We start from the raw sequence: 25,383 nt of genomic DNA, 5'->3' as shown, positions 1-25,383 counted from the left end.
ACTGGCAAGAACACTTCAGCAGTACTGAATTCAACTCACTTGGTCTCTCTAGTCAAGGACATTTCACTGTCCCCTGATGATGTCCTCGTCAGCTTTGATGTGGTCTCTATATTCACCAAGGTTCCAGTGCCTGACACCATAACAATAATTGAAGACTTAGCCCAACATGGACTGAACTCTGATGTCCCTGCGCTGGTTAGGCACTGCCTCACCAACACATACTTCACCTGGAATGGTACCTTCCACAAACAAAATGAGGGTACCCCCATGGGTTCCCCCTTCTCACCAGTGATAGCCAATGTTTTAATGGAGAAATTTAAAACAGACACCATCCAGACATCCACCCTGCGTCCTTCCCTGTGGAAGAGATATGTGGATGCCACTTTCGTCATTTGGCCACATGGCCTACCAGCATTAAACCAATTTCTCGACCACATTAATTCCATACACCCATCCATCAAATTTACCATGGAAGTGGAGAAGGATGGCAAGCTACCATTCTTAGATGTTCTGTTTGAGAGGAGGCCCAATGGCTCGTTGGGACATTGTGTCTATAGAAAGGCCACCCACACAGATTACTATCTGAAACCTGATTCCCACCACCACCCAGCACAGAAGAATTCCCTCATAAAAACACTACACCATAGGGTCCACTGCATTTCAGACCAACACCACCTGGCCAGTGAATTGGAACATGTACACCGGGCCCTTAAGATGAATTGATATTCTGACCATACTATCCACAAAAGCTGTTTATCCAACCATGGAGAAACAACCCCCTGAGACTCCCATCAAAACCATCACGTTACCATACATAGCAGGCGTTACCAAAAATATTTCCAAAATCTTAAACAAAAGATCCAGGTCCGATTCAGTACAGTACACAAAATCCGTGATCTAATCCCATCTGTGAAAGATGTCATTCCTGACTTGCAATACCCTGGTATTAAGTTGCCTCTGTGGTGATTGTTACATTGGCAAAACGAAACGTCATGTTTCTGACCGTGTCCGCGAGGACAAGGCAGATCTGAAACACGGCAGGACGAATTCCTCCGCCGTTGCTGATCATTGCTATAATGCTGTGGGCTCTCATGATATTGTCTTTTCCGAGACCAAGGTGCTCTGCAAGCAATCTGGATACCACCAAAGGTTTGTCCATGAGGCAATCCAGAAATACAAACATAGACATAACTTCAACCGCGAAGATGGATTCAAATTGAGCAATCATTGGAAGGATGTGATTAACCAAGTTAAACCCTAGCTGCCTTACAGTTTATATTCACATCCACATCAACAGTCTTTTACTCCCTGCCTTGCACATCACTAGGAAATTTGAGGTGCAGCTTTCCTAATCGTGCACCACTTTTTTCCGAGTCCACTCTCCCCCGCTTCCCCCCCCCCCCGTGGGACATGAGCTGTATGCCCAGCTTTGGGATTGGCTCCCCCAGCCCACGCCCCGCCCCCATACTCACCCTGCCCTCGTTTCCTTCCCGCCCACCCCCCTCAGCTATATAAACCCGTGTTAGAGCTATCTCTTTGACATATTTTAGCAACTGTCTTCGCTGTGTTTATCCCCACCTGATGACGGACGCTTGTGTTGCGCCCGAAACGTCGTGATTTAATTTAGTTGTTTTTTTCATTTTTATTTTACTCTATTTTGTTTACCTACGTGACTTTACCGAGTAAAATTAAATACCACTTTGTCGGACGTCAGCCGTGCTTGTTCTGTGCAACTGACATGCCCCCGCCATAAGAACATGGATTTGCCACCGACTGCAAAGTAATTCCGATCCTGATCAAAGCGTATTTCAATGCTAAACACAGCTAGCCCCATCACCCAGTCCCACTCGACCCAATACCAGACAGCTCATGCAGCCGAAATATCCATACAGGTGTAGTGTCAGTGAGTCAGAGACGAGGTTTGTAGAGGCACCTTTATTGCGCACACACGATCTCACCTGCAGACTCTAGTCGCTAGCGCATACACAACACTAGCCATCTAACACCGACGGCATTGACGGAGACAGCCAACAACTATCTAGCAGCGCAATATTGAGTGAAGACGGCAGCGACGATGGCAACAAGACGACAGTGACGAAACGATCCAATACCAGAACCGGCAGCCTCGAGCTCCCGCTCTCGGCCCCTTTTATGCTACGAGCACGACTTGGCTCCGCACTGGCCGCACCTCCCTTCTCGAACCCACTCGCAGTTTTCAGGGGCTTCCAGATAGGACCCTCCATGACCCTTGCCCTAGTTCCTCTACCCTCCCGACACACCCGCTCACATTCTCACCGGCATGTGAGCATGTGAGACGGTGTGGGAAAAATCGCTCTATGCAGTTTTTATTCACTCAGATGCGGCTATACGTTCAAAAGTGGTACAACATTCTTGTGGGTACTGTGTGCACTGTACACGCTACTCGGCAGACAGTCGTTTCGCTTTGTACGCCCTTTTTTTTGGAACACATCAACCGCATAAAGTGAGGGAAACATGCACTTACAGTGTTATACATTTTGGAGCCTGGTAAACAAAGGCACGACTTCATCTTCTGCGAAAGGTATGGACATGTGAGCAGCAAGTCCATAGGGTGGTTCAAGTTACTTTTTGTTACCGTGGAAATTCCTGTTTGTTGTATGCACCTCATGTGTGTTTTTGTTCAGAACCGAAGAATGACCTCGGATATGTATTCATCATTCCATGGATCGGTGAGTTTACAAATCCTGCAAGACACACGAGAGACCACTCGACAAATTCACTGGAGGCAGCAGACCAGCATCAGAAATGCATTTAGCCTCACCTGAAGCCGTCATGTGGCTTTTAAACTTTGATATACAGCAATCCCTCACCAGGTTGCTGGAAAATGCCACGGTAGGCAAATCCGCGGTTGGTAAAGTACAGGGCCTATGGGAAATAGAGGGTTAGCCGAACCACAGCTACGGTCAGACTTCTCAGAGCTTAACTACATACCCCTCATCAGTGCGTACTAGTCCATGGGCCCAGACCAAAAAAAACACTTATTGGTACCACCTGAGGTGGCAAAGTCTAGTAATGATTGATGTAATCCTTCATGTGTGTGGGACATTCTGATATGATAACCTTTGCAGAGTGGCAGCTTAGTTGTAGTTACCATGACTTTTATACCCACACCCTATGACAGGCGTCCGGAATGATGAAATGAGCATTATTACTGAAAAACTACCTCGACCAAAGCCAGTTAGGTCACAAACTAGTCTTTATTGGTTTAAATACACAATTTAAACACATGATAATAAGGAATACCATAGTGAGCTAAGGAACTACTTGAATATTATAAACATTGACATTTGCATATACTTAGTCAATGATACATGTAATCCAATATATATCGTTAGTGATGGGTATATGTGAAGAAGGTTACATTATTGTTATCAAGCTCTGTGTGTACTTAGATGGTGTTAACAAGGGTAACCAAGTCCAGATTCACTACACTGTGCATCAATGTGTAGGGAGTAGTGGGTGACGTCACGTCACGCTCGCCCTCAGAGAGAGTGGCGTCGCAGAACGTGACGTCAGGTGGACCTTGGGGGATGGTGACGTCATGCCCCCGGGGGGGTATTTAAAGGGGGACCCGGGATGTAACCGGGGTTCGCCGGGGGTAGGAGTGGGGACTCGGGGAAGTTGATCTTCACACGAGGCTAGGGGAGGCTACTCCACCCGACCGGCCGAGGTTGGGGTAGTCCCGGCCCGGGGCAGGGAGAAGAGCCGAGTTAGCCGGGGTTGTAGGGATCACAGTGCCCCGTCCCCTGGGGAGTTATAGGCTAGGGTAGTTTTGGTTCGGCGTAAGCCCTTAATAAACTTGGCGTGAGCCGCTAACGAAACCTGCCTCGGAGTCGTACATTGCGCCGCAACAAATGCATACTACGACTACTACAGTAATACCATCAAATCACCACCCTGTGGTCACTCATCAAACTGCTCGTCTGTCTCGTCATCTGACTCCCCGAGTTCAAAGTCAGGTTCTGGATCATCCTGCAGTTTTTGGTTACTGCAGGTCTGTAACCTGCACATGCATGTCAGTCCATTTGACAGGCACGTGCAGCTTGGCATTTTGCATGAACGCACACACCACATCTGGTGCAGATGAGGAGCGCATCGAGTAAATGACCAGCTTTCCATTATCGTCTGTCCATCCATACTCAGTAGGGCATGGCACCACAAGGTTAGCCTGCAGACAGCACTTCCAGATTTCTGCCTGATAGTTGGCTCGTTGAACATGCATGAAGAGACAGTTTCTATATGGTGGCAGCTGGCTGGGCTCCACTTCCCTTTTGGTGCAAAAGAGCTGGTAGCGCAGTTCGTTCACCTCACCAGTGCTGCTATTAGCAACATACATGCGACAGATGAACTGCTCAATTTTCTGGAACAGCTCATCACTCACATTCCATGACTGCCCCAGTCGACTAAAAGTCTCTTGGCAGAAAGTGTCCTTTCTCACCATCTTCAGGGCATTCAGCTTCCCTCGACCGGCGAATGCACTGACAGTGTCACAGCCTGTGAAGGCGTGTAAGCCAATTAGGTTGTCACAGATGCTGTCTCCAAGTGTCCTGGCCAGTTTGCTGATATCGACAAACCGTGTGCAGTTCTGTGCCCCACAATTCTGGTAGATGGGACAGGTGATGTCCTTCTGGGAGCAAAGACAAAGCACCATGACATCAGTGTCCTCAGCTGGATGATAACTGCCTTTGAGCCCACATTTGCTGCATGCAATGCATGCAGGAGCAGATGGGTGTCAGCTTCTTCATGCGTGGAGTGCAGCTCTACTACTTCCGCACACTCATCTTACGTCAACTTGTAGCAGGTTTCCTCACAGGTCATGTACAACACCTTGCCATGCAGCATCTCTCTGTATCGTGGGAGTTTCCACTCTTCCACCAGAAACTTAATGAGACTTGTCTTGTTGGAGGGACTGCACAAGAACTTTCTCCACTGCTGGATGTGGTGTCCCCCTGCAAGGTTCTTGTACTGGAGAGTGGTGTCTGCACCCCGGTTCAGTCGTTCAACATTTTTGATCGAAGTTTGTCGGTAGACATAAAAAAACATCAATCCTCTCACTCTGTGCCCCCTCGTGGAGGACCTGGGTCAAGGCTGACTCTACCGCCTGTGAAAAGGTTTTGTTGTTGCCATTCATTTTTTGGACCAGGCTCATCCGATCAATGATGGAAGTAGATGGGGTTGGGGTGTCTTCTGCAGAAGACACCATTCTTTTCAAGCTCTCTGGCAAGTGAAGCCTTGTTTGTTTTTCGTAGGGACCCATCAGCATTTGCCAGTGCCCATGGCATTGGGCCCAGTGGATAGGCAAGTACATCCTTCATATTCACTTTCCTGCTTTCAGCCACCAGGATCATGTGGCTGAACAGGTTTATATCTGCCTTCAGAACCACATCATGTGCTTTCTTTCCATGTGCTGTTTTTGTGCTGATATTGAAGAATGTCTTCAGACTTTGCTTGGTCATCTTGTGGAATTTCACAGATGGTGGCTTCTCAGCTAACCTTGTTTGCTTGAATACCTGGTAGGCCTCTTCTCCTATCTCAAGAGCTCTCAATAGATCCCTGGTCAAATCAGGTGGAGCCATGGTGCCAGTGGAGAGGCTAACCAGATCTGTCTCATCAGAGGGCATAGGATTGATCCAGTTATTCTCCATAAGGTTAATGAGAGACTGGACATCTGCTTCATCTCTCTTGATCCTTGGACCCTGTAGATCTGGATGGGACAGTTTGGACCTGCCTTGACCTATCAGGTATCTCAGCTGTCTGAGGTACATGCTTCTGTACTTAGCTGTTAGGCAATGTTTAGTCACGGTTCCTGGCTTCAAGCTGAATTTCTTTGTCCCTCTAGCTGTCTGGGTGTCTTTGTTCACCGTTTCTTCTATAGCTTGGTCAACAGGGATTCGGCCAAAAAGGGATTGGTGGAGCCCAGTTGAACTAAGAAGCCTTCTTCCATGAATTCCGTGTATACATCTAGGTGTGTGATGGGCAGCTGAGATATCTGGGCGTAGTAGTAGGGGAGGTAGCGTGCATAATTCATCCTATCATAAACGAAGCACCATGGGATAATTGCGCGAATGCTTGCCAAGTGTAGCATCCAATCTCCTTCTCTGGATGCTCGGATGAGCCCCAACAAGATTTCAACCATATCCAAATAGGACATCCAGAAGGTCGAGAGGCTGCCGTTTCCACCTCTGAGGAACTCGCGGTAGACTTCAAACAGTTTGATGATGCGTGTACATGAGCTGTTCTCGAGGACCTCCTTCAAAGCGGCTTGTGAGACTTCTTTCCCAAGGTTGTCAATGGTCCTCAGTGTTTCATCAAGGTGAACCATGGTTATTTCTTAAAATGCGGAGACAAATTGCGATGAAAGATGCTAAAAAACGCTAATTGAAGACTGTATATGGAGGCGAAGTTTACATAAAATCGTAAAAACTAGCTATATTTTTTATAAAATATAGTTAGTTGTTTATGATTTTAATTATACATTTTTACCAATAACAAAGTTATTGGTAATAATTGTGTGCATGTTATGAAAGTTTACAATTTATAGAAGCAAAATAGAAAAAAGATATAAAAAATTACAAACTGAATATTTTTTTTCTTTTTGCCTGTAGTACCTGGCCTTAACTAGTAATCTTGACAGGTACATTAACAATACATTGAAGGTAAAGTTAGCACATTAGATATCTTTACTGAACAGAAATAATACCGAACCACCAGTACTTTCCTCACCTGCCAGTAAATGATCATGAGCAAACAAGCTGCTAGAAACAGAAGGCAAAAAGCGCCAATCTATTCCAGACTTAACTAAGTCACTGAAATTGAAGGACAAACGTGAATAAAAGCTTGACTTAAAGCTTTCGTGACTCCAGGAATTCATATTATTTGGGTCTTTCAGTAAAGTCACGTAAATAGGTTCAAAGGAAATAACAAAAAAATAACAAAAAATGATGACGTTTCGATCGTAACACAAGCGGTCGTCATCAGGACCGCTTGTGTTGCGATCGAAACGTTGTAGTTTTTTGTTATTTTTGGTTATTTTCTTTAAACCTATCGACATAACTTCACCGAAAGACCCAAAAAATAAGCGTGAATAAATGCAAGAATATGTATGAAATACATGCCTTGGGGACAAACATCCAATTTTATTATTATGTATTATCTTAATTAACAGCAGAGGTGTTGGAATGTTTTATTTGTAACGTCTGGGCAAATAGGCGTGATTGCGATAGGTGCAAAAACAGGTTTCCTGCAAGAAATATTTAACAGCTGCTCATTTGGAAAGGTTATCATGTATTATTTTACTTGTTGGTGTAACAAATAAAATGGTACCATTGTAGTTTTGGGTGGTACCGATATCTGGTCTGGCCCAAGGACTATACCTTACTACAGACCAATTCAAACGTTTTTGGTCACCCCATGTTCTTTAAAATAGCAATGTTCATCCTACAAAGTCCCATCACAAGGGAGATACACATAGCCACTTTTAAATCCTTTATATGAAGTTCACTTGCTTGCGCGCTTACAACCGTGCAAATCTTTCGGTCGTTTTTTAACCCACTTTCCGTGATCCAATCGAGCTGAAATTTTGCACACAGACTCGTTGTGCGTGACAATTTATTTTTGTGAATTTTTTTTTCCATAACTTTACACTTTTTAGGAATTTTTTTTTATATTTAATTACCAATTGCTTAATGGTGGCAGGCAATCATCTGACCCATAGGTGGCAGCCATCTCAAGCCAGAGGACGAGAGGACTCTAGCCGCCACGCATATAAAGGATTTATAGTGAAAAACTTTGTTTTTACGGGTTAATTTTTTTTCACCTCAAAACTCAATTTCCCTGTATGCAATTAAGTTGCCTGTTTACTAACTAAACACCGAATAAAAAAAACAGTACATTTCACAAGCACGTAATAAAAACGTAAATAAACATTACATTCACTGTACATAGTTTTAATATTAACGATGATGATGACGATGACAATGAGATGTGGTGGCGGAAGGGGTGGTTAGAAGTAGGGGCTCAGCCCACCCTCCCCCTCTTCCTCTGGGCCACAGACGCAACACTCTGACTTTCGCGACTCGCTGCATGCACGCTTCGGATCCATGATCAAGGGCACAATTAACGTGAATGTAGTTGCCATGCGACGGCCGGTCTATGCTCTGCAAGAATTACAGAATAATCGACAGGCAGCTGATCAGCTTCGCAGCGCCATGGGTGGTGCTGCGAAGCGTGGAGAACCACAGGCCCGCTAAATTTGTAACAATGACGTCACGCAATGGCGTATTACCACCTTTCTTACCCATGGATACTTCAATTTACAATCCACGGTTGGTAAATTGGTATACAAATAAACCGTGTGTGCATGAAATCGCGGTTTGCGAATCCGTAGTTGGTAAGGAATTCCTGTAATATATCTTTAAGTTTCTCTTCACTAAGTCACATGAAAGAGAAGACAAATTGGTTTCCTGAAGCAGTGATATCGTGGTGAATGCACTGTGCTATGATTCCCATAACCTGGATTCAATATCCTGTCATGCACATCATTTTCAAGAGCTGTTTACACAAACCGCAAGCATCCAGACTGACTAAACTAGGCTGGTGAACCAGACCCAGCCAGCACACGTCATATCTACATGAACACACACACACACTGACCCAGCCAGTTCACCTCCCATCTACACCGACACACACACACTGACCCAGCCAGTACACCTCCATCTACAGACACACACACTGGCCAAGTCAGTATACCTCCCATCTACACCGACACACACACTGACCCAGCCAGCACACCTCCCATCTACACAAACACACACTGCATGCCGCATCACCGTAATCATCAAACTGACCTTCTAACGTTGTGTTACTTGTGGACAGGATTGAGTCTCCTCACCTCATCTGGTCCAAGGTGGTTCCGGAGTCGTCGTATGCTCAGCCCCGGCTTCCACATGGAGATTCTGAAGCCCTACGTGTCTCTCATGGTGGAGAGCACCCAAGTGCTCATCGTAAGCTCATGCAGTTGTCACACACGCCGTGGGCACTTACCCTGCAGTAGCCATGGCAAGGATTATGGTTCTTAGTACTGCACTATGGATGGTGCTGAATCCAAATGTGTAATTTTAATATTCCCACCCCCAAACATGTGTAATGAGCGACTTCCACGACATGTCATATAGAGGGTACTTCTTCTTTATTACTCACACTGGGCATAACACAGGCCAACACTGGTTCTTCCTCCCACTAAATATACTCTAGGCAATAACACCTCTACTGGCTACATGCACAGCCGATCACTCGGCGTGGTTCTCTCACCCTCACTCGTCTCCGCCACTGGCTGGCGGCGTGACGACGATGGCGATGGAACCCACGCAGGAGATTGTCCATGTGGTGGGAAGACGGAGAGAGATGTCAGTGAAGAGCGACACGCCAGGACCCAGGACCCCACACACGAGCCCCGAGCTGGGGGTCCGCTCCCCCTTTTATCCACCCAGGCGTGGCTAGGCCCCACCTCCGGGCCACGCCCTCTCGTGGAACCTTCAAGCAGGCGGCGGTGGTGGTGGAAGTGGTGGCAGCAGCGGTGGTGGAAGTGGTGGCGGTGGTGGTTGCGCGGGGGACGGGGCACTCCGTGAGCCTCTCAAATACATATTTGTCATTGGAATCAACTGAGATGAACTTGCAACAATGTGGAAGACTCAAAGGTCAAACTTCTGGTAAACTTGTTCTTTTAATACTCTTTGGTTCTTTCGGTAAAGTCACGTAGGTAGAAAAATAAAACAAAAAATAATATATCACGACGTTTCGATCATAACATAAGCGGTCATTCTCAGGCAGAAAACATAATCCAGCAGTGGAACTACTGAACCAGTATGGATTCCTGCAGTCACGAAAGCTTCAAATCAAGAATGTTATTTTAATGTTTTACTTACTCCATGACAGAAGGCAATGAGTAGCTTAGAGATTAGAGTGCTGAGCTGGCATTCTATAGTTAGTGAGATTCCGCAACACCCCACCACTGAGGCTGAAGAACCAACGATACTTGACGTGGCCAAAGCTGTCAAGCAGATGAAACAGAACAAAGCCAGTGGGCCAGACCAGATACCTGCTGTTATTTACAAACATGGAGGACAACACCTTCACTCCCTCATAGCCAGGATCTGTAATGATGAAAACCTTCCCAACCAACTGAAATATGCCATCATTGTCACCATATTCAATAAAAGTGACAAATCAGACGGTGGCAACTACAGAGGAATCTCTGTCCTTGCCACCTCTGGAAAAATACTTCCAAGAATTCTCCTAAACAGACTTCTACCCCTTGCTGAAAAACTCCTTCCTGAATCCCAGAGTGGCCTCCGACCTGGCAGGGGAACTTCAGACATGATCTTCTCAGCCCGTCAAATCCAAGAAAAATGCCAGGAGCAGACTACCACTGTACATGGCCTTTTTAAATCTGAGTAAAGCTTTTGACTCTGTTAATCGTGAAGCACTATGGAGAATCCTTCTAAGATATGGCTGCCCAACAAAATTTGTAAACATCCTCCGTCTTCTGCATGATGGTATGAAGGCTGTCATCCTATCAGGTGGTGAAACCACAGAGTCAATCAAGGTAAGAACTGAAGCAAGGGGGCATTATCGCACCAACTCTTTTCTCTATCTTCCTGGTGGGAATGCTTCACCTGACAGAGGGCAGACTCCCCTGAGGCATGCATATCACATATAGGACAGACGGGAACATTCCACATCAACCGTTTGAGAGCCAAGTCGAGAACCTCAATCACATTCCAATATGTAGATGATGCCCAAGTCAGTGCCTGCTCAGAAGCTGACCTTCAGGCCAAAGTCAACTTATATGTAGTGCTGAACTTCACGCGACAGCTTCTTACTTTTCTTTCATCAATTTATTTCACCAACATCATTTAACATTGCCCCACATGCTCTCCGCTCGCTCGCCGCGTTCCGCCGGCCTCGCTCGCTCCGCGTCTCCGTCGACTCTCCTCTCCGCTTCCGCCGTCAGTTCAGCCGCTCTCCCGCGGCTCTCCGTCACACTCCGGCCGCGTCTCTATCGATTTCTCCGTCACACTCCAGCTGCTTTCTGCTGGCTACGCCGTCACACTCCAGCCGCTTTCTGCTGGCTTCGCCGTCACACTCCATGCTACTCTACGCGTCGCTCACTCCACTGTTACCTTATACTTCTCCACTGCTACCCGATACTTCTCCACTGCTACCCTATACTTCTCCACTGCTACCTTATACTTCTCCACTGCTACCCTACTCTTCTCCACCGCTTCAGCTCCGACCGTCTTCTTCTCTCCCCAGGCGCGAACTCCCCTCAGCTCCAATTACCCTGCATTTCATGCCTGACCCAATTAACTTCGAATTGATTAATCGGCGTCCCTCCGACGACCCCCGCTCCTAGCCCCCCTCCACCACCTGTTGTTTTTCCCGACAACGTGGCGCCAAACAGACCTCGACAACAACACCCACCAACCAATCACCGTCTTGCGTCCTTAATTACCCTCAACCCATCTCTGGCCTACCCTTCTGAGCCTTGACAACAACACCCATCCTCACATGCCCCCACTGTACTGCGCTCACACGTGCGTGCAATCTCCCGCGCGTGGCGAGTATTTAAACCACTACATATTGATAGAAGCTTACAGCAAGATGGGTCTAACACTCATTACCAGCCAAACAAAGATCCTCTTCCAACAAGCTCCGGGAGCACACCTACCACTCACCAAAATCACTACTAACAATCCAATACTAGAAAACATTCCCAGTTTCCCATACTTAGGCAGCCATCTCTCCAGCAATGTCTTAATTGATGATGAAATCCAACATCAGATTGCTATAGCTAGTGCTGCATTTCCCAAGCTTATAAACAGGGGCTTTGAAGTTCACGACATTACCACCAAGACCAAGACCAAAGTGGTTGTTTATAATGCTGTTATCATTCCTATCCTATTATATGGTGCAGAAACCTGAACCTCCTATCGCAGACACAGCAAATCCCTCAAAGTGTCATCAATGCTGCATCAGGAAAACACTAAACAGCTGAGAAGAAAGACTAACTAACATAAGTGTCCTGGAGCGATCCAACTCATCCAGTACAGAAGCCACTATCATGAAGCACTAACTCAGATGGGCAAGTCACCTAGTCAGGATGAATGACTCAAGGCTTCATAAGCAAATCTTTTCTTTCCAGCTCAGGGATGGATCCAGTGCCCCTGGAGGTCAAAAGAAGCATTTTCATCACAACGTTAAAACACACCTCAAGTAAAGCCATATAGAGCCAAACAATTGGGAAATCTATGCCTTGATAGACCGTCATGGAGGACCAAAATAAACAATGGAACTGAACACTTTAAGGCCCAACAAAGAGCATTGATAGCCGGGAAAAGAGCATGCTTCAAAGTACATACACATACACCGGAGACAGAGGCAACACGTCTGAGCTCCAGGATGAACTATCCCTGTCCCCACTGCATCAAGATCTGCAGGTCTTGGATCGGCCTGTTCAGCCACCTCCGGAACCATGGCCAGCCAGGCCCATCTCACAACCCAGACAAGTGACACCTGGAGGAAAATCACTCGACTACGAGGGATCCTAGAAGGAAAAGAACAAAGCCGCAATACAAGGTCCATCTGGAGTGGTCGATGGGAGGTAGTGGGAGGAATAAAGAGGAAGGGGATGGTGCAAGAAGGCAAAGAAGAGAGTTGTTTGGGGCGTAAGAGTTCCCTGTGCTGCACTGCCCATGTAAGAATACGCGTTGTCCCGGCGCTGGAGATGCAGGACCAGAATTACCACACCGCTCTGTCCAGCGACCAGCTGCTTCAGGCGGGACTCCATTGACATTGTCTTCCATTAACCCTTGGTCCCTGTCGAATCTCCTGGATCTCCCGGCACCCCATCATCTTACCTGGGGTCAGGATATTCCACCTCCTCCCTCCGATGTTGATCCGGAGTTCGGATGGGCAAAGCAGTACTGAGTGCAGCCCATCCCTGTTCAACAGGCCACTATGCAGGGGAAAAGTAGGTTCCTCTTTTTAGAGTCTTCCAGAGTAAGGTCAGGGACTATGAGAACCTGGTTTCCCTCTATTTGAGTACCTTTACCCTTGAAATTCTTGCCATCCTTAGCGCATCCGCAGCACCATGTTTATTAGAGAAGAGAATTAACAGAGGGCAGAGTCACGGGTTGCCTGTATACATGGAGCCTTGTCCCTCTTTCATTCCAACCCAGTAGGCCTGAATGATCCAGTCTGAATGTATCGGTTGCTGGACTGGAGTCTTGGGGTTAGCTAGCACAGAAGGTAGGTAGGTGCTTTCTGATGTAGTTGTGGACTCCTAGGGAAACTGTGACCTCCCCGCTCTGTAACACCAAAGACCTTGAGTTGTTGTTTTCGGCTCTCTTTTGTTGAATGCATCCTCTAGCTCATTGAGTTTGGCATTATGTGTTTTGCTGAACTCCCCCTGTTCCTCTAGTGCCACCTGGAAAGATGTCATCATGGAATCTTGCTTCTCCACTCTCACTGATGCCACTTAACTTTTTGTTGAGGACTCGGAATAGGTTGGTATTTTCCTCTGTAAGTAGACTAATCTTCCGGGTATATTGGGAGAGTTGACTTTTTTGAGAAGAGTTTGTAGCATCCCACGAGTTCCTCCATGAGGGGTCTCGGTTCTTTCCTTAATTGGGGAAGTGAGTGGAGAAGAGGCCTTAGATTTTTTGCGTGGGGCTCTTTCCACCATTGAACACGTGGAGTGTGGGGCAGACTAACACAGGCATCGGCTTTAGTTTTACGAAGCAGGCCCGAATCCAGAAGTCCAGGTTTTCTGTGCAGAGGGGAAGGCATGTTTAAAGTCCGGGTTGCCCCTCTGGTGCTGTGAAAAAATAAAACCAAAAAAACATTTGTAACCTAATGTATTGAGTCAAAGAGGTCCGTTTGAGCGCTTCTCACTCACAAAAATACATTAAAGGCTATATGGGGATCGTTTGTCTTTGTCTTTCACTTGCATCAAACAGGACAAATGGGAGAAGAGGATGAAGAAGGAGAACTTGTTTGACGTGTTTGAGGACATCAGCCTCATGATGCTGGACAGCATCATGAAGTGTGCCTTCAGCTACCGCAGCAGCTGCCAGACGGACAGGTGACCCGGCGGGGCACGCGGAGGCCGTGCAGAGCTGGAAGCACTGCGGCATGGGGCAGGGGCTCGCAAGCCTCGACATTGGCATTCAGCTCCTGGACACGTGGCTGTTGCCATTGTGCATTAAAAGAGAGCACGAAAGAAAGCGCCAATTTGAAAAGCACTTGTGCAATCAAGGCACTTCTCACACCTGCAGCACGCAAATCTGATTTAGCTGTAATGCCCAGCGAGGCCTGGCTACGTCCTGGATAGCTCCCAGTTAACCATAATCACCGACTCGACGTCTCAGGTGCAAATGTCCCATTGTGAGTTTTATTCCCTGTGCCTCTGCCTAGTCCATGATCATAGTGATTGCATAATGCAGAATGACCTTGGCAAAGTGTGATGCATAACCTTGCACTAAACCACTAAGATGTTTATATTCACTGCACAGGCATCCACACGCCTCAGTCTCATGATCCAGGTTCTTAAATTACCTACAAATGTAATAGCAAACTGAGATTTCCCATAGCGATTCTCTTCAACCGAAACATGTCAAGAGGTCTTCCCCAAATTACCAGCCGTCTGTCACGTGCGCTAATAGCCACTGAGCGGCGTCTTGTAACTCGCGTGACCTCTCTCGCCCGTGCCCCGCTCTTGGTGGCCAGTGACAACTCCTACGTATCGGCGGTGTTTGATCTCACGGAAATGGTGCACCGTCGGATCCGGATCTTCCCATACCACTTTGATGTCATCTTCAACCTGAGTCCACTGGGATTCCACTTTCGCAAGGCGTGCAACATCGCACACGAACACACAGGTATGGTGGGCGCGCGCACAGGCACGCCAACTATCATGTGCGCAGACTAAGATACCCTGCTTCGCATGATAAGACGATAGGGGTGAGGGTCACGGTGCAGTATACCAACAGCAGTGTCTCCGCTCTACTCGTAGACAGCTTAAAAAGAAAACCTTTGCCTTTATCTGCCAGAAAATAGGAACCCCGTAAACGTAGAGGGTGATCAGTGAAGTGCAGGTCACAACTCTGCAAATAACATGCATCACAGAAGTCTAAGGCTAAATGTAGAATATTATTTTTGTGCGTGTGTATACGTGTACTGCTAATCAGCTAAAGTGATCAAAGAACGCAAGGAGGCATTGCGTGGGGAAGATGAACTGGAGAAGATCAAAGCAAAGCGGTACCTTGACTTCCTCGACATCTTGCTCAGCGTGCAGGTGAGCGTCCGATCGTGAAGAGCGTTGATGGCATGGATATTGTGGCCTCTCGGTTGCACGTAGGGTCACAATAGGTATGAATAATTATTTGCAACGACCGGCTTCCCCACTTTTCAGGATGACAAGGGCAATGGGCTGACCGAGGAGGACATACAGGCCGAGGTGGATACCTTCATGTTTGCTGGCCATGACACTACAGCCAGTGGCCTGGCCTGGGCCCTGCATGCCATGGCTCACAACCCTCACCACCAGGATGCTTGCCGTGCCGAGGTCACAAGCCTGCTTGCAGGCCGAACCTTCCTCACCTGGTGAGAGGTTTGGCATGCGACATGGAAAACACTCTGCACACTCTCAAGTGAAGAGAACACAAAGCTTCTTTCTGGAGATGACTCCTGAAACTCTCCAGGAGAATGGTTTTCAGGCTGATTTTGTGAATCAGTTGTAATTATTTCAGTGTTCCTCTCAACCCATCAATTTCTCCTTCTTCTTAGAGGCTGATGACAAAACAATATTTGCAGTAGCAGAATCTGTTCTACAGGGTCAATGTCAATGGACCACCTGGATTAAATATTTACTTGGATTACTTCATTTAGAGCAAAAGTTATAAACATTGTTGGCGTGGTGCCCCAAATCAAGACCACTGTTAATAAGGCACTTATTTCATGCCTTGTCCTTGTGAGTTTTGTGTTCATAAGTCATTTATTTCATGTTGTGCATGAGTGAATTTGTCACCACAACAGGGTACTGACATTCCCTGTGCTAGTTTTAAATAGTTCCTGCACTTTTCTTGCATGGTATCCATGCCACAGTGTGTGCCACCCCAGGGGAGCACGACCCACAGGTTTGAGAACCACAGATATGGAGAAACATTTCATATATCTACTTTTGTCTACATAAAGGAACCTTCATCAAGACGTCTGGCCATCGTGAGAGAGAAGGCCTGGAAGGGCTCTCGAGAGCTCCCTCTCCTGGAGGCTGCTCTTTCAGCAGTCGTGTGAGCTAGAAACTGCAGGGCTGCGCCTTTACTTTTCATATTCAGGAGCAATTTGATGAAAAGTTTTAGAAATACAGAATATTAAAAATGTTGGAAGCCGTTTTGTTCTTCATTGTTTGCAATCAACGTGTACAATAAAATATACATTGCCAGGCAGTGCAACTCAGTGGGCGAGAGCAACACTCGCGTTCAGGCATCGAGCCTGAATACGATGCCCAAATTTTCAGCTGACTTAGACCTGTGGTAAACAGGACACAAACTGACGTTGGACTGTGATCTGCAATCACCGTGCATGCATGTCCCCTTGCAGGGACGACCTTTCCCAGCTGTCCTACACCACCATGTGCATCAAGGAATCGATGCGCCTGCAGTCCACGGTGCCCGCCATCTCCAGGAAGACGAGCAAACCAATCACCTTGTGCGACGGGCGCATCATCCCCACAGGTCCTAGCTCCTAACCTCCTCGGCTCTGGCCTAACTTCAGTGAGCTGAAATTTCTAGCCTCCCACCCCATCCCACAGATCCTAACGCTTTACCTAGTCTTCTTTCAACCCCATATTTGTTGTCACTTTGCGCCGACTCTGTCCACGGCTGGTGCCACATTTTTACAAGTCCGGAGCACACTCGAACTCCAAGGCCCATTGGGAGTGGACAGGCGGTGGAGTGAGTGACACGGGGAGAGGGATGCGAGCGATGGACGAGGGTCCCGGCGAGGAGTTGTGGGTTGGAGTCCCAGTTAATAAAACCTTTGTAGGTTAGAATAACTGTAAAAACTAAATTACCATACTGTATGATAATAGCTATTTCCCCTTTTTTCTGGCAACAAAACAGGTGTTAAGATGTTAAAACACCAAACTGAAACCTTTTACAAGGAATCTTGTCTGCATTAACCACGATGCTTGTGGTCAGAATGCAAACAAAAAATATACATTGATAATATATGCAATGTCCTTGAAACTGATTGGTCCACACCAGAGATAGCTTTATTTTGAGCCTCGTCTCAAACGGTGTTAGACCAGAGGACACCTAAAGGCGTACAGCTCAAAGACAATGCACTATCAGAGTAATGAGAGCTCGGGGTGAGCATCTACATCATGTGACCTCCTTTGCCAGTACCAAAATATGATAATGTTTTTCCCCTTTTTTCTGAGAATTAAACAAGTGTTCAGATGTTAAAACACCAAACTGAAACCTTTTACAAGGAATCATGTCCGCATTAACCACAATACTCTGATAATATATGCATTCATACTCTTTGGTTCTTTCGGTAAAGTCACGTAGGTAGAAAATATGATATGATAATAGGTTTATTTTTTTATACCATACTGTAGTTTACGTGTCTTTATTCTTCTGTTAAATGGCTGGTCCTTGACTCATGCTGTCCAATCCTGAAGTTCTTCGTGCCACTTTCACTCCATCTGGACTTCCGGAACAAGATCTGGAGTCGCAGACCCCTGGCCCATGTGATTCTATTCTCAGTTGCACCATGATGGGGAGCTGTGTGACTACACATTTTGGGAAACTTTAGCAACTCTAGGTTCATTTATCTTTGCCTCCCACCCCCTGTGCTGTGCAAACGTGCAGGAATCCGAGTTTTCATCAACATCTACTGCTTGCACAGAAACCCAGAGTTCTGGAAGGACCCAGAGGTTTGTCTCCAACCTCCTAGTGTGCACGCTGCTTCATTGAACTATGGCAGTGTCTCATGTGTGAACTGCACTCACCTGGCCTCTGTATTGGACCTGCACGTACAGATTCAATACATTCGTAGCCTCGACATGAAGATTGTTTTGTCCGTGTTCACATTCCTTCCTTCTGAAACAAATATAGGCAGAGCATGACAATTTTAGGATATTTTCATGATTTTGAATAACAAATACAATGCAATTGTGACGATTTTAAACTTAAGCCCCACTTGCAGAGTTATTGAAAATAAGATGCATATTGACTTTGAAGGAAGTAGGCTTGGGTCTGAAAAATGTATTGCCCGATTAATGAGACTGGTGATGGAATGACTGCCAAAGGAGAGAACGTAGTGATGCAGCTCAGCGGTAGCGCATTTTCCGCTTGTTGCATAAGTTATTTTTGTGTTTAGTTTGTTATCCGTCCCTGCACGTCCGATTAGCACGGTTGACTATGTACGGTGCGAAAGAAGTTGAACATACATACAACATACATACAAGTTAACGGTTCAAATCCAGCGGCCGTCCTGATTAATACTGCACGTGTATGAAATGTATGTACGTTGAACTTCTTTCGCACTGTACATAGCCAGCCATGAAAATTGGAGGTGCGGGGGAAGGACAACAAACTGAACACAAGAAACTGTTCTAAAAAATGAAGAGCATTCCAGACGGCCGCAGAAGCGCATTTGAATACGCGTTACGCAGTGGTTATACAAAAGCCACTGTGAGGATGACCAGAGTTTGCATGATGGTTTATGCACCTTGAAATCAGCAAAATGTCGTGGTTCATTTGTGGCAAGCACTTTGTGTGTAATGAGTGCGATCTTATATGTATTTGTTCAGCAACCAGAAGCCAATGCATCACAAGCGAGCACCGGACCAACATTGTTGGACTTTACAGTGCCTGTCACGACACATGCCAAAGAATTTTGCACGCGTAGCTTGCTAATGTTTTTTTCAGACATCCTGGAGAGTAGTGAGTTCCGAAAATCAAGCTTTGTCAATACTATGAGTAATGATTCGGAATAGTTGCATTGTTTATGGGAAGTATGATTCCTTGGGGAGGGATGTAACACACCAGGCGGGTTGGTCGTTTTGCCACTCTTTTATAGGCGATACTTTCATGAATACAGAAAGGCAGAACCCCACAATTATTGTCTGACTTGTGCGCTCTATATGGAACTTAATGAAGAAAAGGAACCCGTTTTTACACGCAACGCACCCGAACGACTATCACCCTTATACACCCACAAGCACGCCCGTTTATAGGGTCTCACGGTCCTGTGTGTCCCAGTCGGCCTGTAGCAATATGCAAAGCTTTTCGTGCCTTCTTTGGAGTGGTGTCTCCACAGTCTAACAGTAGGTAGAGCACTGGTGGCTCCCTTGGCGTGTCCACCTTGTAGCAGTAATTAGAGCAAGGCTGGCTCCCTTGGTGTGGTGTGACCACACTGCAGCTATAGACAGAGCAGGTGGCTTCCCTTGGGGTGGTGTTTCCCCACCAACAGCACGCAGAGCCCTGCTGTCTCCCCTTGGTGTGGTGCCTCCACACTCCCGCGGTGGGTAGAGGCTTCCAGCTCCTGGCTGCTGCTGCTATTTGCTGGCCCCACTCCCTTCTCCTCACGTCAAGTGCCTCCAAACCCGTTCTTTATTCCCCCTTTCATGGCAGCTAAATTTGCATAATTGGGCTTCCCCACACCCATACTCCTAAACTCGGTCACACCAGCTAGAACTGCCACAGAGGTAAGCCAGGGGTGTAACCATCAACTTTCGCCTCATCACACTATGCGACACGCCACCGTGTTGGCAAACCACATGTGCACTGCTCGCGTGCATTTTTAGAGGTTATCGAGGCATCCATATCTAACTTTAACTTAAATGTCGAGTCGACATTTGTTGATCTGATATTGGATCAATCCCGTCTTGTTTACTAGGGAGCATGCATTTACAAATCCAAAGTTGAGCTCTGATCCACGGTTTGGCTTGATACCTGACATCAGCAGCAATATGGCGATGAAGGCACTCTTTCTGGATCGTGTGGATGTAGGGTCGAAGAAAAACTGACCAGATCTGCAGCATAATAATGTCGGATGCATTGCAACATGTGACGAACACGGTCAGGTTGGGGTCGGCATTTCCACAGCAGATCGTAGCAGTGGGTGCAGAACTCGAGTCGATTGACCTGGAAAGTCGACCAATCAGCACTCCCTTCTGCTGGTGAGTGCCACCGCAGTACTGGAGACATTTGGGTGAGACAGAATTAGTTTGTCGATCCAAGCCAAGATAAGTTCTCGGCATGGTCCCCCATTCTCCAGGGAAGAGGGGAGGCATTGCTTGTTCGCACCGCTTGGTTTGTTCAGCCGAAGTCCCGCGTGCGTGGGGCCTGGCCGCAAGCACCCGGGCAGCAGCAGAATTGGGTTTGGGCACTTCACTACATACCTGGTGACCTGGGTTAGATTCCTGGCCGCATCAAGCAAGGAGTGCCTGAACCTGTCCTGGATCGCTCCGATGTCAACTCAGCTGTAAATTAATGCCCAGTGTTGTGTGTTATCATCAGCACTTGGGTGGGTAAAGGTAGCACGTCATGCTGCTGGCCACAGAACCCCCTCTTGTGCCAGGCTGTCCTAATCAGGTGCTGGCTAAACAGTATTTGCCAACTTGCCTCACCACCAGCTAAAATTCCAGTATTAACCCCTGGACATCCACACCAGAGGTGATTAGTCTCAGTAAACTTAAGAGACCTTGGCCCCCCTCAGGTTTACTGATGGTAATTCTGTCGTGTGTGCATTGGCGTAAAACCTGGGAAACTTCTGTAATAAACGAGACAACAGACAACTCACCTGCAGCAAACATACTGGCAGACAGTCAAGGAAGTAGGCCAATGCCTCCCATTGGTGCAGAGAGGGCTCCACAGTGATTGGTCGGGAGGCGAGGTTCAAAGGGATTGGAGGTGGAGGTTCAAACTGAAAAGGCGGGAAGCGAAAGTTGAGTGTTGAGGCGACGGTTGAGAACCGTTGAGGGAAGAAGGACGATGAATGCTCGAGAGCGGTGTGGAGTGTGAGGGAAGCTTCGAGAGAAGGGGCTCGAAGGGTATAAAAGGATAGAGCACAAGGGGAGGGTACGAGCTTAAAGAGACAAGCAAAGTAGCCGGGCCTACTGTTGGTGCTGTGTCAAATCAAAGGCTCCCGAGTGCAACATGTGAACCTTATGGCGGTATCCTGGGGTACCATAGTACACCGGCTCCCGCATAATGTCCGTGATGCAGTCATTTTTAGTTTGTTGATGGTCAGCGATGCGGCAATCGACTCATCTCGACGAACTGTACACAATGCATTATTCAAAGTAGAATTTTTTGAAAATGGATTTTTTCATGCTATTTGGCGTTTCGACATCACGGAGTAGCACTGATTTCGGATTGATTGGTACCCCAGTCGTGGAGTTAAGTCCACCCCTGGGGAAAATAGTGTCCCAGAAATAAAATATTTAATTGCCTCAGCCATTTTGTATTATTTGGTACCCCGGGGTACCGCCATAAGGATCATGTGTTGGCGTCCTAACACTTAAATTGCTGGGAATTGAGCTCTGTACCAACCTGCTATCAACTTAATAATAGGTGTGTGGCACATTAGGAAGGGTCCACTCTTTTAATTATATCCTTCTGCAGCAAGGGAGTAAAGTGTGGTTCTGTGAAAGTCCTGATGTGCTGTGCAGTACATCAATGCATGTGTGTACAGCAGCATGTGATGACTGAGTTGGGTCTGTAGGTGGCTGCCAGGGTTATTGAATAACCGCACTTGGACACCTGTCACATGGTTAATGGCGACTCGGAAGAATTGCTGTGTGTGACACACGTGCTGGTGCATTTTACAGGTAAAGGACCCAAAGGTTGTTTTTGATCATTATATAAATGTTCTAGACTTGCTCTAGACTTGTTCTAGACGTTAATCTTGGCTTTGAATTGTTCGTTTGTGATATATGCAATTAGAGGGGTTTTAGCACTGTGCATGGTAAAGGGATGATGCACTGTAATTACCTACTGTCATTGTAATTCTCTAACCCTAATACTGTTTAGTCTATAACCATGCCCATGTACCCAGAGTATGAATACTTGCAATGCTATTGAAAATAGAACACATGTAAAGTAGTAAGTTGTACAATGGTGACACATACAGTACGTATACTGTACACATACAGTACATACAGTGATACCTCGGTTCACGAACGCTTCAGTTCACGAACAACTCGGTTCACGAACAGAAAAGTTCATAAAAATATGCTCCGGTTCACGAACTCCGCTTCGGTTCACGAACAGGAGCCGCGGCCATTTTAATGCTATTTCCCAGAGGTGGGACAAAGTCATTGTTATGCAAGTCCAAGTCGAGTCGCAAGTCATCAAATTCATGACTCGAGTCTGACTCGAGTCCAAGTCACATGACTCGAGTCCACATCTCATAGGTGGGACAAAGTCATTGTTATGCAAGTCCAAGTCGAGTCGCAAGTCATCAAATTCATGACTCGAGTCTGACTCGAGTCCAAGTCACATGACTCGAGTCCACACCTCTGCTATTTCCAGGCTGTCACATGGTCGTGACTTCCTGTAGGAAGATTGTGGAGAGAAGAGACACAGAAAGAAGTACTGTGAGTACTGTGAAGACACTTTCAGTGACTTTTTGCTTTTTGGTGTGCTTTTTAGCACATACAGTACTGTACTACCTTACTGTACAATACTGTACTTACTGTATTGTACAGTTCACCCGTCTGAGTGCTTACTGAAGTCATCTCAAGCAAGGTTAGTGTTCTCTCTTTATACATTACTATACTGTACAGTACTAATGTGTATTGTAATTTGTTTCATATTTTTGTGCTTCAAAAACCAAAAAAAAAGGTCAGAACGGATTTACATTGAACCCTATGGGAAAATGTGCCTCGGTTCACGACCAATTCGGTTCGCGACCAGAGTCAGTTCACGAATTAAGTTCGTGAACCGAGGTATCACTGTATAATGGGTGTAAGATACCGATATAAGTGGATGGTATAGATAGACATACAGCTCATGATTAAAGGAATATTCGAATAGTGATGTGCAAATATGATTGTCAAAGACAAAGATTGTGTATCAGTAGTAGAATTGGGTTTAAGAGAAAACTGTTAATGATTAACCGGACTTGGACACCAGCAACATGGTTAATGGTGACTCGGAAGAATTGCTTTGTGTGACACACATGCTGGTGCATTTTACAGAGTGACGGTGCTGTTCTTCACAAGATTGCTATTAACCACAATAAATGTGTCTGCCCTCGATTTGGAGCACCTGCCCACGTCCTTCATTAAGAGTGTATAACAGGTGCTCACTAAAATAACTTTCCCCAGCAGGGTAATGGAGACGGAGGTGGTGATCAGTGTGTGCGTACGCGTGCACATGAAGTCACTGGATGTGTCAATATGTAATTTTAACTCGCCTGTGCATCTGCCCGCAGGTTTATGACCCTCTGAGATTTTCTCCTGAAAAAACAGCCAATCGCCACCCCTACGCGTTCATCCCCTTCTCGGCCGGGCCCCGGTGAGCGTTAAACCCTCCTGCTCACCGCCACCGTCTCCAAAGGCAAACTCGGGCCGTTACGACGCAAACTATGAAGCCCCACGACGCGATCAGCCTGCAAGGGACATGGGGGGGGGGGGAGCGACGGGTCAGTGGTTAACACATTGCACACAAACCCAGAAACCCAAGTTCGATTCCCGAACACAAATAAAATAATTGGCAATGGGGAGTTATAAACCATACCTACTCTTTGGTTCTTTCAGTAAAGTCACATAGTTAGAAATCAAATAAAACAAATCACGACGTTTTGATTGCAACACAAGCCATCTTCATCAGGTGTTACAACCACAGCAAGAAAAAAATGCTGAAGTGGGCGAGAGAGCTGCCGTGGCAAGAGGTTATATAGGTAAGAAAGGGGGGGGGGAGCAAGGGGGGAGAGAGAGAGGGGGGTGGGGTAGGGGGAGGGGGGCGCTGCGTTAGCGCTGGGGAGAGAGAGGACTTGAGGCGGGGGGGAAGTGGGCGGGGCTGGAAGTGGGAGGCTGGGAAAGCTGGGGATGCGGGGGGAAATTAACTCGGAAACATAGACTAGTAGTCTAGTACCCGGCAGATAGGATGGAAACAACCATAAACAGTTAAGGTTTTACCTGGTTAATAACATCATTCCAATGATTGCTCAATTTGTATCCATCTTCTCGGTTGAAGTTATGTTTTATTTTATTTCTAACTACGTGACTTTACCGAAATAACCTAAGAGTATGGATTCCTGCAGTCACGAAAGCTTCAAATCAAGAATAAACCATACCTGTCTCCTTCTCCCCTTCACCAACCCACGTTGCCTAGTTTGTCGAAGTATTGTTAAATAACTCCCCCCACTCCAATGAAGCCTTCATCCGACAGTTGATTTTTTTAAAAGGACTGCGCATTTTTACTTAAAATAAGTCACGCTAGCGCAGTGGTAACACTTCTGCTTTGCAGCAAGAAGTTTCCGGAGTTTAATTCCAGACTCGGGACAAAAAACGACGACACAATGTACCTGACACTGGTCAAACATCCCAAGGCTGAAATATATTACCTAGAAATTACTCAATTAGAGATTACACACAGGAAGAACATCGCCTCCTGATTCGTGAGACCACTGAGGCTCCAAGCATAACCAAGCATAAAATAATTGTGATTATTATGAAAGCAGTGAACGTGTCTGAAGCCTGCGTGGGTGATAAGTGTCGGTGCCTGTCCTGGATGGGTGGGGAGCTGTGGCACAGCGGTTAAGTGCGCTGCGAACCCTGCAACACAAGTTCGATTCCCCCTCACGGCCAACACCGGTGACAATTAATTGAATAGGTATTGGGCCTCTGCTAAGTTGACTCAGCCTCAAATTAGTACCTGGTGCAGTATCGCTACAGGGGAGACATAGGCAGTTGCGTGTCTTGCTGGTGATCCACCAGCCTGTATAGGTGCTCGCTAACAGCAGTTAGGCCCAAGCCTATTTAAGGCTATAATAGGGATTTATGTCTTGCCTGGATGAGTGAGTGCGGAGAGCCATCAAATAAATATTTATTTTATTTTTTGCTGACACGTGGCGCCTTTCTGGCTCAAATCTGCCAATGAAAGAGCCATCAAATTAATGTAAAAATAGCACATTCTGTACAATGAAATCTGAAGGGAACGATGGCACCACACAAGAGGAGTGGTGCTGCCCAACAGACCCCTTCTCTGGGCTGCACTTGCATCCTCATGAAGAAATATTCTCGCAAAGCGCTGCGTGCCCCATATT

The 25,383-nt window shown here is 46.7% G+C and overlaps 3 protein-coding genes across 16 annotated transcripts in view; 1 reads left to right on the top strand and 2 right to left on the bottom strand.

The window, feature by feature from the left end:
- LOC144728976 (uncharacterized) overlaps nucleotides 1-10,099 on the bottom strand; it is a 76,977-nt gene extending 66,878 nt beyond the window's left edge. For 6 of the 12 annotated variants that reach the window (XR_013587598.1, XR_013587600.1, XR_013587599.1 and 3 more), the window contains exon 1: nucleotides 2,801-10,099. Coding sequence is in view for 2 of the 12 variants with exons in the window: in XM_078608782.1 (XP_078464908.1) it covers nucleotides 8,930-8,934 (5 nt within the window). In the remaining 10 variants the exon portion in view is untranslated. The remainder of the gene's footprint in view (nucleotides 1-2,800) is intronic. The other 6 variants (XR_013587593.1, XM_078608782.1, XM_078608783.1 and 3 more) reach the window with 3 other exon arrangements.
- LOC144728969 (cytochrome P450 4B1-like) overlaps nucleotides 1-25,383 on the top strand; it is a 49,952-nt gene that overhangs the window by 23,823 nt on the left and 746 nt on the right. For both annotated transcript variants that reach the window (XM_078608770.1, XM_078608771.1), the window contains exons 3-11: nucleotides 2,664-2,708; nucleotides 8,914-9,041; nucleotides 14,058-14,182; nucleotides 14,827-14,978; nucleotides 15,288-15,394; nucleotides 15,512-15,702; nucleotides 16,699-16,832; nucleotides 17,973-18,037; nucleotides 23,548-23,630. In XM_078608770.1, coding sequence (XP_078464896.1) covers nucleotides 2,664-2,708; nucleotides 8,914-9,041; nucleotides 14,058-14,182; nucleotides 14,827-14,978; nucleotides 15,288-15,394; nucleotides 15,512-15,702; nucleotides 16,699-16,832; nucleotides 17,973-18,037; nucleotides 23,548-23,630 — 1,030 coding nt within the window. The remainder of the gene's footprint in view (nucleotides 1-2,663; nucleotides 2,709-8,913; nucleotides 9,042-14,057; nucleotides 14,183-14,826; nucleotides 14,979-15,287; nucleotides 15,395-15,511; nucleotides 15,703-16,698; nucleotides 16,833-17,972; nucleotides 18,038-23,547; nucleotides 23,631-25,383) is intronic.
- The window catches only part of LOC144728971 (protein FAM98A-like), a 36,269-nt gene continuing 21,026 nt past the window's right edge, over nucleotides 10,141-25,383 (bottom strand). Inside the window, exons 9-10 of one of the 2 annotated variants that reach the window (XR_013587592.1) lie at nucleotides 18,113-23,724; nucleotides 10,832-12,263 (exon numbers count right to left, since the gene is read on the bottom strand). The gene's annotated coding sequence lies outside the window, so the exon portion shown is untranslated. Of the gene's footprint in view, nucleotides 23,725-25,383 lie in introns of both variants that reach the window. The other variant, XM_078608775.1, reaches the window with a different exon arrangement.

The sequence above is a fragment of the Lampetra planeri genome, chromosome 30, assembly GCF_965212315.1.
Source record: "Lampetra planeri chromosome 30, kcLamPlan1.2.h2, whole genome shotgun sequence".
Taxonomy (NCBI): Eukaryota; Metazoa; Chordata; class Hyperoartia; order Petromyzontiformes; family Petromyzontidae; genus Lampetra; species Lampetra planeri.
This window is presented reverse-complemented; position numbering and strand designations above follow the sequence as displayed.